We start from the raw sequence: 12,082 nt of genomic DNA, 5'->3' as shown, positions 1-12,082 counted from the left end.
ATCAATAATGAACTCCTAATTTAGCAGCTACTGTCTTCCGACCAGACACTAGTGGATTTGCACAAATACTAGGAGACCTCACACAGCGGCTGAGGGTGTCCCACGTGCGTCCAACATGCGATGCACAAAGGTTCCAACTGCAACTGCTCCCAGGTAGGTGGAGAGAAGCCTGGATAAACACGTGACTGAACTCTGAGCTCTCTGAAGCCTGCAATCCTCAGTTCAGCTGAAATCAGGATGCCTGCGACCTGGATCCTGGAGCCCGCGGGCCGCTGCAGCTGGGACGAGCCCGTGCGCATCGCCGTGCATGGCCTGGCCCCGCGACAGCCCGTCACGCTGCGCGCGTCCCTGCGCGACGAGAAGGGCGCGCTCTTCCGGGCCCACGCGCGGTACGAAGCCGACGCCGGCGGCCTCCTGGACCTGGAGCGCGCGCCCGCGCTGGGCGGCAGCTTCGTGGGGCTCGAGCCCATGGGGCTGCTCTGGGCCCTGGAGCCCGAGAAGCCCCTGGAGCGGCTCGTGAAGCGGGACGTGCAGACGCCCTTCGCCGTGGAGCTGGAGGTGCTCGACGGCCACGAGCCCGACGCGGGTCGTGTCCTGGGCCGGGCGGTGCACGAGCGCGAGTTCCTGCGGCCGGGCGTGCGGCGGGAGCCGGTGCGCGCGGGCGGGTTGCGCGCCACGCTCTTCCTGCCCGCAGGTGAGCGCCCCGAGTCCCAGGCTGTTCTGGAGAAGCGTGGTGAGGGAGTCCCGGGACCCCAGAGGGCCTCTTGGCTGGCCCGGGGAACCACATGATTGGGGAATTTTCCTAAGCTCATCCGCACACTCCAGAGCCTATTACGGTTTCTGGATAGAAGTTTGTTTCCTCTTTAAGTTTCATGGCACTTCCTAGAGTCACTGCCACTCCTTAGCTGTACGGTATAATGTGCATTCAACACGCTCAGGAAGTGCATTTATTTCAAGTGCCAGCAGGCGGCTTTGTTTCAGATACCAGTATTAGGTAATGACTTATGCCGCTGTGGAGAGTGGTCTTGGCCTCTTTCCACATCAAATTTCAAAGGAAGCTACACGTCACAGGTAGAGACAGTGCTCCCTAATCCTAAAAAAAATCAAACCGATAGCCACCTTCTCCCATCATGAAGTCTGTCAGTGACTTTTTTTTTTAAGACTTTATTTATTTATTTCAGAGAGAGAGAAGGCACATAAGCAGCAAGGAGGGGCAGAGGGCGCTCCTTATGATTTGTGGTGCTTTCTAGGTGCAGGACCCTTCCCTGGGATCATCGATCTGTTTGGATCTGGTGGTGGCCTTTGTGAATATAGGGCCAGCCTCCTGGCTGGACATGGTTTCGCTGTGCTTGCTTTGGCTTACTTCAGATTTGAAGACCTCCCTGAGAATTTGGAAGCTTTGCACCTGGAGTACTTTGAAGAAGCTGTGAACTTCATGCTGCAGCATCCCCAGGTGGGTTCTGCTGCTTGCCTGGATGCAGAGGAGAGGGAGTAGAGCAGACACAGGACTGGATTCAAAAACCCTACCAGGACACAGGGACATAGAAAGATGTCGTGAGACACCAAAGTTCCTTCAAAAGTTACTAGGATTATTCTTTTCGTTTCTACCCATCTTTTTCCAATCTCTTATGACTCAACTGTTTATTTCCCTTTAATTCTTGACCATAATTCAAAGGGCTCTACTACAATGTTAGTAACCTTACATTCTGATACTCCATCTACCACCACATGGCCTTATAATCCTGAATAAGGCAACTGCTTTCTCTGAGATTCAGCTTTTTTCATGTATAAGGCTATTCTAAATGTATAGCAGAAAACATTTGACTATTAAGAGACATTTTAGGACATTTGAAAAGGGAGTATATTTGATGATATTAAGGAATCATTAATTTTGTTAAGTGTGATGATGGTATTATGTTTTTAGAGAGAGAGTTTTATCTGAGACTGGAAAAAATAATCAAAACATTTTGGTATGATTGTAAATGGAATACATACTCTTCAACTATATACACTTAAACCCAAATCTTCTACTGTTAAGTAATAAAATGTTCTGTCAGCTCTGTAGGGTACTCTAACTCCGCCAGAAGCCAGGGAATGGTCTCTTAGCAGAGTTGCTAAAACCTAGATAATCTTGAACTGTGATTATTGGTTTATTAGAGGAGATAAGGCCCTAGGGAAGAAGAGACCAGTATACACCATCAGTTCTGCCCTGAGGCGTAGGCAAGAGGGGCTTCTGTCCTGGGCCTTTTGTTTCAGATGGCCACACTCTGGCCTTCCTTTGGGATGCATCCCTACCCACAGGGTGAGGAGTCCCAAGCACCCAGGCAATGTATCCACCTGGAATTTGTGTCCCTTACACACATACACACACACCCCATGCCATTGTGGTCTGGAGCCCCAGAATTCTTTGCCAAATAGCACTGATCCTGCTTCCAGGCCCTATGTCTCTTCTCTGAGCTATCAATGTGAACACACCTAGGCCTTAAACATGTAGGCTGGGGTGTCCACATACATGTGTGAGAGGCCTCTCAAGGTGCATGATGGACCTAGGCGCAGGAAAAGAAGGAAGGTGGGCCAGGGATGGAGGACTGGACTGGCTCTCCGCCAGGCCACATCCCAGTACAGAATTTCAAGGACTCCCAAGCTTTCAGACTTTCCATTATGGAGGTATATTTATGAAGGTGGGAGCCAAAAATGTATTTGAAGAGTTTGTTGATTTGATTTGTAACTTTTAAACACTTAGATATGGGGTGTATGGGTCTCCGTGTGTACTCTTGACCCAGTCGCCATGAATATTAGTGGAAGGCCTGCGTACTAGGAAATCAATTGATTTGCTTCTACAAGACACAGTTGAGCTTTGTGGGTTGCTGCATAAGGAAGGAAAGTGAATGACACTTAAGAAAGCTACCAGGAGAATATAAAAATCACCATTTATGTCCTCCAGTTACAAATTTGGGGCTTGTTCTGTTTCTTTTCTTCAGGTGAAAGGCCCGAATGTTGGGCTTCTTGGCTTCTCCAAAGGAGGTGACCTGTGTCTCTCAATGGCCTCTTTCTTGAAGGGCATCACAGCCACGGTCCTTATCAATACCTGTGTGGCCAACACAATAGCTTCTCTGCATTACAAGGATATGATTATTCCCAGTCTTGGCAGTGACCCAGGGAGATGTACAATTAATGAGTCAGGACATTTGCATTTTATGGATGTTTGGGACAACCCACTAGAGGAACCCAATCACCCAAGTATTATTCCAGTGGAAAGGGCCCAGGGGCCCTTCCTGTTCATTGTTGGCATGGATGATCAAGACTGGAAGAGTTCCGTCTATGCTCAGATAGCCTCTGAACGGTTACAAGCCCATGGGAAAGACCGACCCCAGATAATCTGCTACCCAGGAACTGGTCATTGTATTGATCCCCCTTACTTTCCTCCTTGCAGAGCTTCTGTACATACAGTGTTAGGCCAAGCAATAGTCCATGGAGGTGAGCCAAAGGCTCAGTCAAGGGCACAGGTAGATGCCTGGCAGCAAATTCAGACTTTCTTCCATAAACATCTCAGTGGTAAAAAATTTGCCCAGTCCAGCAAAATATAACATTGTAGTAATCATAGACCAGATACTATGAATAAAAATCTAATTCATAGGGGCGCCTGGGTGGCTCTGTTGTTAAGCGTCTGCCTTTGGCTCTGGTCATGATCCCAGGGTCCTGGGATGGAGCCCCACGTTGGGTTCCCTGCATCGCAGGAAGCCTGCCTTTCCCTCTCCCTCTCCCCCTTCTTGTGCTCCCTCCCTCGCTGTGTCTCTGTCTGTCAAATAAATAAATAAAATCTTTAAAAAATTAATTCATAGAACATGTATGGGGTTTTCCAAAGCACATAGGAAACTTGTGGCAACAAAATAATTATCTTAGCTTCCGGTCAGGTCCTATTGGATTCCCAGACTTTGGAACCCTCCTTTCTTCACTGCCACCCCTTTCTCCCTGAACTTTCCCTACCATATAGGCTTAACCCTGATCTTATCCATAGGATCAATCCTAACCTGAAATAGGAGAAAGGTGAGAAGTACCTGCCCAACTTTTAATTGCTGGTCTAGCTTTGACCTGTGTTCTGGTTTTGAAGACTGAGCGTCTTTATTGCTAAGAGTTCTGTATCCCCTGGGGCGCCGGGGTCCTCAGTGGGTTAAATCCTCTGCCTTTGGCTCAGGTCATGATCCCAGGATCCTGGGATGGAGCAGCATATTGGGCTATCTGCTCAGCAGGGAGCCTGCTTCCTCCTCTCTCTCTCTGCCTGCCTTTCTGCCTACTTGTGATCCCTGTCTGTCAAATAAATAAATAAAATATTTAAAAATCTTTTAAAATTTTATCTATTTTTCTTTTTAAAAACATAACATTTAGGGATGCCTGTGTGTCTCAGTCCTTTAAGCTTCTACCTTTGGCTGAGGTCATGCTCCCAAGATCTGGGATCTGGTCCCACATCAGGCTCATTGCTCAACAGGGTGCCTGGTTTTGGCTCTGCTTGCTGTTCTGCCTACTTGTGTACTCTCTCTCTCTCTCTCTGACAAATAAATAAAATCTTTTTTAAAAAATTTTTAAAAACCCCCAACAGTTAAATTTTCATGAGGGAGAAGTAATGGATCCTACAAAATCTAAGTGGGGATTCCAACTTAAAAGAGAGAGGGCATAAGGGCCTTTCGGGTGTCTTCCAACTCTGAGATTCTCAGAGGTGCTGGATTCCACTTTGGACTTGTTCTTGCATTCTGAGGTTGGACATGACAGTCAGATTAAATTTAACCCTCTTAACTTATTACCCAGTTCCAGGCTTCTCGCAGGGCTCATTACAGTTATCAACTTGGAGTATATCCTTCCAGAACCATTTTATATGCATGTACATGCATATATTTGTTTGAATGTGAAAAATATGGTTTTATTTTGTGAGCCCTGGGGCTTTTCCTTGAAAACAAGGACACTCACGATGTAATTTTTTTCTGCATAAAAAACCACATTTTTAATACTTGGGCCAGGCCCCAAGACAATAACGATTATTTCCATAGGATATACATCTGTAGCGCTGCCTCATCTACACGTTTAAGCTTTAATCTTGGCAGTCTTTCTTTCTTTCTTTTTTTTTTTTTAAGATTTATTTATTTATTTCACAGAGAGAGATTACAAGTAGGCAGAGAGGCAGGCAGAGAGAGAGGAGGAAGCAGGCTCCCTGCTGAGCAGAGAGCCCGACTCGGGACTCGATTCCAGGACCCTGAGATCATGACCCGAGCCAAAGGCAGCAGCTTAACTCACTGAGCCACCCCGGCGCCCCTTGGCAGTCTCTCTTAATCCCAAGCAAAAAAAGGTTCAAGGAAGGAATTTGGCCTCCTTCAACCAGGTTTAGGGAATTGTGACCCCTGGTGGCCAGGGAGGGACTTTCAAGAAAAGACCGGCCAGCATTCTGTCAGATCAGTAGCTTCTCTCCCTGGCTACGTGGAGAAGTAGGTTGGGGAGGAGCTCCTGCCTCTTTTAAGCCGTCCCACGACGAGGACTCCAACAGCATGACCGACCCCGGGTCCTCCTAAGTCGCTTCTTCTTGCAGCATTTTGCTGAGCGGCGCCCCAGGGACCCGTCAAGGGCCCTCCCGCCCTCCGGAAAAGCGGTCGTCGCACTGGGCCCCGCCCGGCCTGGCCCCGCCCAGCTCGTGCCGCGCGGGCTGCCCCGCCCCCACCCCCGGGCTGCCGCGCCCCGCTCTGCCCCGCCCCGCTCCGGCCAGCGGCGCCTGGAGACCACTGACTCTCCCTCCTGCCGCTGCTCGGCTGCGGGTCTCGCGTCCGAACCAAAGCCGCGAGGATCTCGGGGTCATGTGGAGGGCTGCCCAGGCGGTGCTCGGAACCCCCAGGATCCCCCTCCTGCCCCGGAGGTCGATGTCCACATCGACCCTTCACTCCCAGAAGTCCGCGGCCCTGACCGTCACGCCTAAGACTGGGCTGGCCGACGAGCTCCTGCACATTCAAGTGGAAGGCTTGGGCCCGAGGGAGCGGGCGACCCTGCGGCCGTCGGCCGTCAGCTTCCGAGGCCGCCCCTTCCATTCGCTGGCGCACTACGAGGCGGACGGCCGCGGGGGCTTGGACCGGGCCAGGGCCCCGGCTGTGGGCGGCGACTTCACGGGCGTGGAGCCCATGGGGCTCCTGTGGAGCCTCTCGCGGGTCGGCTGCGAGGACCCCTGCTTCAACCAGGTGCCGAGGGGCGTGGTGAGAAGCCCGCTCAACGTGGAGGTGACGGTCCACCGCGCGCCGCGGCAGCCGGCGGTGTCGCTGGGCCCGGCGCTGGCCTCCGCTCAGGTGCAGCGCTGGTTCTCCAGCCCCGAGCTGCGCCGTGCTCGGCTGCAGGCCGGCCGCCTGCGGGGCCTCTTCTTGCTGCCCGCGGGTGCGTGAGGTCTTTTCGGCAGAGGGCTGCGCATGGATTTGGGAAATCGATTTAGGAAAGCTGACTTGCTTTGCTGGCTAGTTTATCTCCAAAAAATCAAAACGCGCGCCTTAATTCCTTGATTCTGTCTCCCTAGACTCAGGTGGGACAGTCACTCTCCCAAATGGTGATTGGGATTTAAATTTAATCTGCTCGGGAACCTCTGTTCTGCCAGCTGCCGCCCCCTTTAAGCTCCTAGTGCTGCCCGCGCTATTCCTTGCGAGCATCTCTGCTACAGTAAGCACAACGCTGCGGTACAGTTTCTAGCCTGAAGTATTTGGTTTACCTCTGTAGTAGGCGGAGCTTTGTGTTCATTTGATTTTTCCAGTTATTCCTTGTAAAAATGACGAGAATAGTGGATCCAGATCTTTCACTGGTATCGGTTCAAGCTCCAACGTAACTGAAGTCCTATTACATGCATTGTTCACTTTTTTTATACACTGGTTTTACGTTAGGATACAGATGACCCTTTCTTTTTTTTTAAGATTTTATTTATTTGACAGACAGAGTAGGCAGAGCGGCAGGCAGAGAGAGAGGAGGAAGCAGGCTCCCCGCGGAGCAGGAAGCCTGATGCGGGGATGTATTGCAGGACCCTGAGATCATGACCCTAGCGGAAGGCAGAGGCTTTAACCCACTGAGCCACCCAGGCGCCCCCAGATGACCTTTTTGTTGTTATTTTCAAATACTCTGATTGCTTGGAGCTCTTCATCATGATGAAGAGACTTCTTTGCTCTTTTCATAGATCAATTTCTTTTACAGATGAGGAAAACGGAGGCTTAAAGTGTTTTATCCAAATCACACAGCTTGATGGTGCTAAAATCAGGACGTGGTGAAATTCTTTGAGAGCTACACTCACACCGAAAACGGGCTGACTGAATGAGTGAAATAGGTTTTTGTTTTTAAAAAACTAGTCTGGCTTATTTTCTACTCTCACTCTCAGGATCCTTTGGAACAACTAACAATCGTTCAAATGAGAGATTTAAAACATTTCATAGTTGAGGGTAAGTGGCTTTTCTTTTCTTTTCTTTCTTTTTTTCTAAAGAGTCTAAAAGGTAGTAGCAAGTTTACATACTGGGGATCAAATAGCTGAATTGAAACAAAATTAACAAATTCTCAGTTATTTTAATGTTGTAAACCTGTGGTTGGAAAAATCCATTGCTGGAATAATTGAGGACCTATGCGTTATGTCTTTTTCATGGTTTGCTTTAGGCTTTCTAAAAGTAAACTTGAGTCCTGAGATGCTTGAGATTTTTCCAATTTTAAAAAGAGCAGATCAAGGTATGTCAAGTTATCTGAATGTTAAGAAAACTATACTGTAAAAACCGCTACCTAAACATATACATCCTGGCTTTCACTTTGGTGACTAGGTGTGCCTTAATTTCTTTCTAGATTTGAAAATTTAGAATGGCCTTTTGCACTGGAATTTTAGATTTCTTAGTTTGGTTTATATTCTAATGTTCTTGCCCCTCAATCCGTTTTTATAGATTTATCTGGGACTTTTATTGGAATAACACAGAAGAATATATCTGAAAAATACTAGGAGGGAATTGGCTGAGACATTCCTCTCTTGGAATGGTGAATGAATAACGTAATCTACCACAGGAATGTTGAAAGAGAAATGACATCAACATCAGAAGGAAATAGTTTGACACTTTACTCTCTTTCCACTGTGAGGGAGCAAGAATTTACTGTCCCCTTCAAAGTCTCTCTAGCTGTATTAAGAATCAAATTGACATGACACAGATTAATAGAAGAAAATGAAACTTAGCTTTTTATATATGGGGAATCCACACAGACATGGAAATTCAAAAGACAGTCAGGCAAAACGAAGTATATATGTCATCCTGAACTAAGGAGAAAAGGTTTGGGGTCTAGGACTTTGAAGGGAAGGAGTGCAGCTCACAGAGCAATAAGAAGACCAGATGTTTGAAAATTAGATTTTTTTAAAAAAAGATTTTATTTATTTATTTGCCAGAAACAGAGGGAGAGAGAGCGAGCAAGCACAGACAAAGAGGCAGGCAGAGGCAGAGGGAGAAGCAGGCTCCCCGCCAAGCAAGGAGCCCGATGCTGGACTCAATCCCAGGACCCCGGGATCATGACCTGAGCCGAAGGCAGCTGCTTAACCAACTGAGCCACCCAGGCATCCCTGGAAATTAAATTTTTGCCCTGCCATATGGATGGCACTCAGATAAAATTTATCTCTGGTAGTAAACCTCATTCTGGGAAATACCCCTAACGTAGATTTATCCACATTACTGGGGCTCCTGGGTAGCTTGGCTGGTTAAGGGTCAAACTCTTGATCTCAGCTCAGGTCTTGATCTCAGGGTCATGAGTTCAAGTCCCATGTTGGCCTCCATGCCTGGTGTGGAGCCAAGCCTATCTACAAAACAAAAATTAATTAAATATAAATAAATAAATAGTCACATTCCAGAATAGAATAATCAGAAAACAATGAAAAATTAATAAATCTAAAAAACAAATCAAATAACTTAAATATTAAATTAAATATTAAACTCCATTAATATTTAAATTAATTGTTTAATTAGATATAAAATATTAAATAATTGAATAGATAAAAATTTATTTTATATATATATATGTGTGTGTGTGTGTGTGTGTGTGTGTGTATTCACATTCCAGAATAGAATAATGAGAAAATAGAGAAGCAAAATGAACACCATATTAGTCTTCTCAGGCTGCCATAGTAGAATACCACAGACCGGGTGGCTTAAACAACAGAAATTTATTTCCTCACAATACAGGAGGCTGAAATTCCAAAATCAAGATGCCAACAGTGTTAGTTTTGGGAGAGGCTTCTCTTGTTGACTTGCACGTGACCATCTTCTTACTGTATCCTTGGATGGCCTTTCCTCTGTGAGCACCACTCCTAGCATGTTTATTCCTCTTCTAAGTGTTAGGGTCCGTGATCAAAGGAACGAGACTGATACAAAGCGAAGGTCAAACAAAACTTTATTTCGCGCCAAGCATCAAGAATCAAACTGACCGGTCAGGGCTATCTCTTACGAAAAGGCGAGGATGATGATCCCGACAAGGTCACTCCCAAGAAGGCCGCTCCGGATGAGGCTGCTCTAAGATGAGGCCGCTCCATGATTGGAGCCGCTCCCAAGATGAGGCCGCTGCTCCATGAGGTTGCTCCCCAGACAAGGCCGCTCCCAAGAAGACACCATTCTGGACAAGACCGCTTCCCGGATGAGGCCGCTCCCGACGATGAAGAGGCAATGATGACAGCGACGATGACAAGGAGGACAACCCGGATGACACAGACTCTGCTCCCCACGATGCCACTCTGACAAGGTTGCCACCCAGAGGAAGCCACCACTGTGGACAAGGATGCTCGTGGCTCGGGGTGGCAAGGCATTTTGCGGCAAGGCTGCTGGTGGCTAGGGGCTGTTGGCATCTCCGGGCCACTGGCCTCTCGGGACCGCTGGCATCCAGGGGCTGCAGGCATCAGGACCGCTGGACTGCTGGTGTCTCGGCACCACTGATGTCTAGGGCCTGCAGGCGTGGGGACCGCTGAGCACTGGACTGCTGGACCACTGGTATCTCGGGACCGCTGACCACTGGGCCGCTGGACCACTGGAGTCTCAGGGCCGCAGATGTCGAGGGACCGCTGACAGCTGGACCGCTGGTGTCTGGGCAGCTCGGGGCTGCTGGAAGCTGCTCGCGGCTGAAGGCTTCAGGTGGCTCGGGGCCACCGGTGGTGGGGCCTCAGGCAGCTTGAAGCTGCAGGCAGCGGCTCTCGGGCCGCAGGAGGCAGGACCGCTGGAGGCAGGACTGCCAGAGGTGGGGCTGCAGGCGGCGGCTCGGGACCCCCGGTGGCTGGAGGCTGCAGGCAGCGGCTCTGGGGGCCGCGGGAGGCAGGACCGCCGGAGGCAGGACCACCAGAGGTGGGACCGCTTGCGGCGGTTATAGCTCTTACAAGAGCTGTTATAGCTCCTCCACTCCGCTCTTGCTCCCGTCGACCATTCTGCTCTGGTCGCAGCTCTCCTCCCCCTTTGCTAGCCTCGCAGCAACCTTTATGCAGTTGGTTGAGTCCCACCCCTATACAGGTGGCCAATCGGATCTCAATCCACCCTAGTGGATATACACATGCTGCACCGATTGGATATCTCCACCTGGCCTGCCCCACCCCTACATCGGGGTCCACAAGCAAGTTCCTCTGGGAGGGGCAGGCCCTTACACTAAGGACACTAGTTATATTGGATTAGGGCCCCACTCTTTTTTTTTTTTTTTTTTAAGATTTTTATTTATTTATTTGTCAGAGAGAGAGCGAGCGAGAGCTAGCACAGGCAGACAGAGTGGCAGGCAGAGTCAGAGGGAGAAGCAGGCTCCCTGCGGAGCAAGGAGCCCGATGTGGGACTCGATCCCAGGACGCTGGGATCATGACCTGAGCCAAAGGCAGCTGCTTAACCAACTGAGCCACCCAGGCGTCCCTAGGGCCCCACTCTTATGGCCTCATTTAACTGAAATTACCTCCTTAAGAGCCCTCTTTCCAAGTACAGTCACAGTGGCCTTAGAGCTTCAACATATGAATTTGAGTGGGGAGGACACAATTCAATCTGCAGCAAACATTAGACTCATCATATTCTTTTAGATATATGTTATATATAAATGTGTGCAGGGGGGCGCCTGGGTGGCTCAGTGGATTAAGCCGCTGCTTTTGGCTCAGGTCATGATCTCAGGGTCCTGGGATGGAGCCCCGCATTGGGCTCTCTGCTCAGCAGGGAGCCTGCTTCCCTCTCTCTCTCTCTCTGCCTGCCTGTCCATCTACTTGTGATCGCTCTCTGTCAAATAAATAAATAAATAAATAAATTTTAAAAATCTTAAAAAAATATGTGTGCACGGTATATATATATTTTAGATTTATTAGAGAGAGTGTGTGTGTGCTCAAGTGGGAGCAGGGGCAGAGAGAGAGGGAGAGGGAGAAAATCCCAAGCAGGCTCCATGCCCAGGATGAGATCCACACACACCCCCACCCTCACCCCCCTCCTCCCTCCCCGCCCAGATCATGACTGGAGTCAAAATGGAGAGTCAGAGGCTTAATGGACTGAGCCATCCAGGCATCCCTGCAGTATATCATTTTTAAGAACAATAGACCAAGTATTTTGTTTGGTAACTTGCATTTTAAATTAGGACATCATGACTGCATGTGAATAGATGCATTTCAACAACTTTCTATTATTTATTTGAAGATTTTATTTATTTATTTGACAGGCAGAGATCACAAGTAGGCAGAGAGGCAGGCAGAGAGAGAGGAAGAAGCAGGCTCCCTGCTGAGCAGAGAGCCCGATGTGGGGCTCAATCCAGGACCCTGGGATCATGACCTGAGCCGAAGGCAGCGGCTTTAACCCACTGAGCCACCCAGGCGCCCCTAGCAACATTCTTTTTTTTTTTTTTTTTTTTAAGATTTTATTTATTTGACAGAGAGAAATCACAAGTAGGCAGAGAGGCAGGCAGAGAGAGAGAGAGAGGAGGAAGCAGGCTCCCTGCTGAGCAGAGAGCCCGATGCGGGACTCCATCCCAGGACCCTGAGATCATGACCTGAGCCGAAGGCAGCGGCTTAACCAAGGAGCCACCCAGGCTCCCCCCAGCAACATTCTTTTTTTTTTTTTTTTTCCCC

General features: G+C 48.9%; 2 protein-coding genes across 6 annotated transcripts in view; both read left to right on the top strand.

Annotated features, from left to right (window-relative positions):
• The window catches only part of DNAL1 (dynein axonemal light chain 1), a 74,536-nt gene that overhangs the window by 22,227 nt on the left and 40,227 nt on the right, over positions 1–12,082 (top strand). The gene's annotated exons all lie outside the window — the stretch shown is intronic.
• Positions 63–10,258, top strand: LOC131836893 (acyl-coenzyme A thioesterase 6-like). Of its 5 annotated transcripts, none has more exons than XM_059182866.1 (4): positions 64–694; positions 1,251–1,453; positions 7,382–7,442; positions 7,926–9,045. In XM_059182866.1, exons 1-4 carry the CDS (start codon positions 238–240, stop codon positions 7,979–7,981), a joined length of 777 nt encoding a protein of 258 aa, XP_059038849.1. In that variant the 5' UTR covers positions 64–237; the 3' UTR covers positions 7,982–9,045. The 5 variants fall into 5 exon arrangements, with proteins under 5 accessions (XP_059038848.1, XP_059038849.1, XP_059038850.1 ...); XM_059182867.1 differs by lacking the exon at positions 7,926–9,045 and adding an exon at positions 9,204–10,258 and having other exon boundaries at positions 68–694; XM_059182868.1 differs by lacking the exon at positions 7,926–9,045 and adding an exon at positions 9,082–10,258 and having other exon boundaries at positions 68–694.

The sequence above is a fragment of the Mustela lutreola genome, chromosome 7 (assembly GCF_030435805.1).
Source record: "Mustela lutreola isolate mMusLut2 chromosome 7, mMusLut2.pri, whole genome shotgun sequence".
NCBI lineage: Eukaryota > Metazoa > Chordata > Mammalia > Carnivora > Mustelidae > Mustela > Mustela lutreola.
This window is presented reverse-complemented; position numbering and strand designations above follow the sequence as displayed.

Excerpts from the sequence above, each read along its gene's own strand:
- LOC131836893 (XM_059182864.1), top strand. The coding sequence starts at position 238 with ATGCCTGCGACCTGGATCCTGGAGCCCGCGGGCCGCTGCAGCTGGGAC. Across the intron at positions 695-1,250 it reads CACGCTCTTCCTGCCCGCAG|GTGCAGGACCCTTCCCTGGG; the intron begins GTGAGCGCCCCG and ends GGTGCTTTCTAG. Across the intron at positions 1,454-2,981 it reads TCATGCTGCAGCATCCCCAG|GTGAAAGGCCCGAATGTTGG; the intron begins GTGGGTTCTGCT and ends TCTTTTCTTCAG.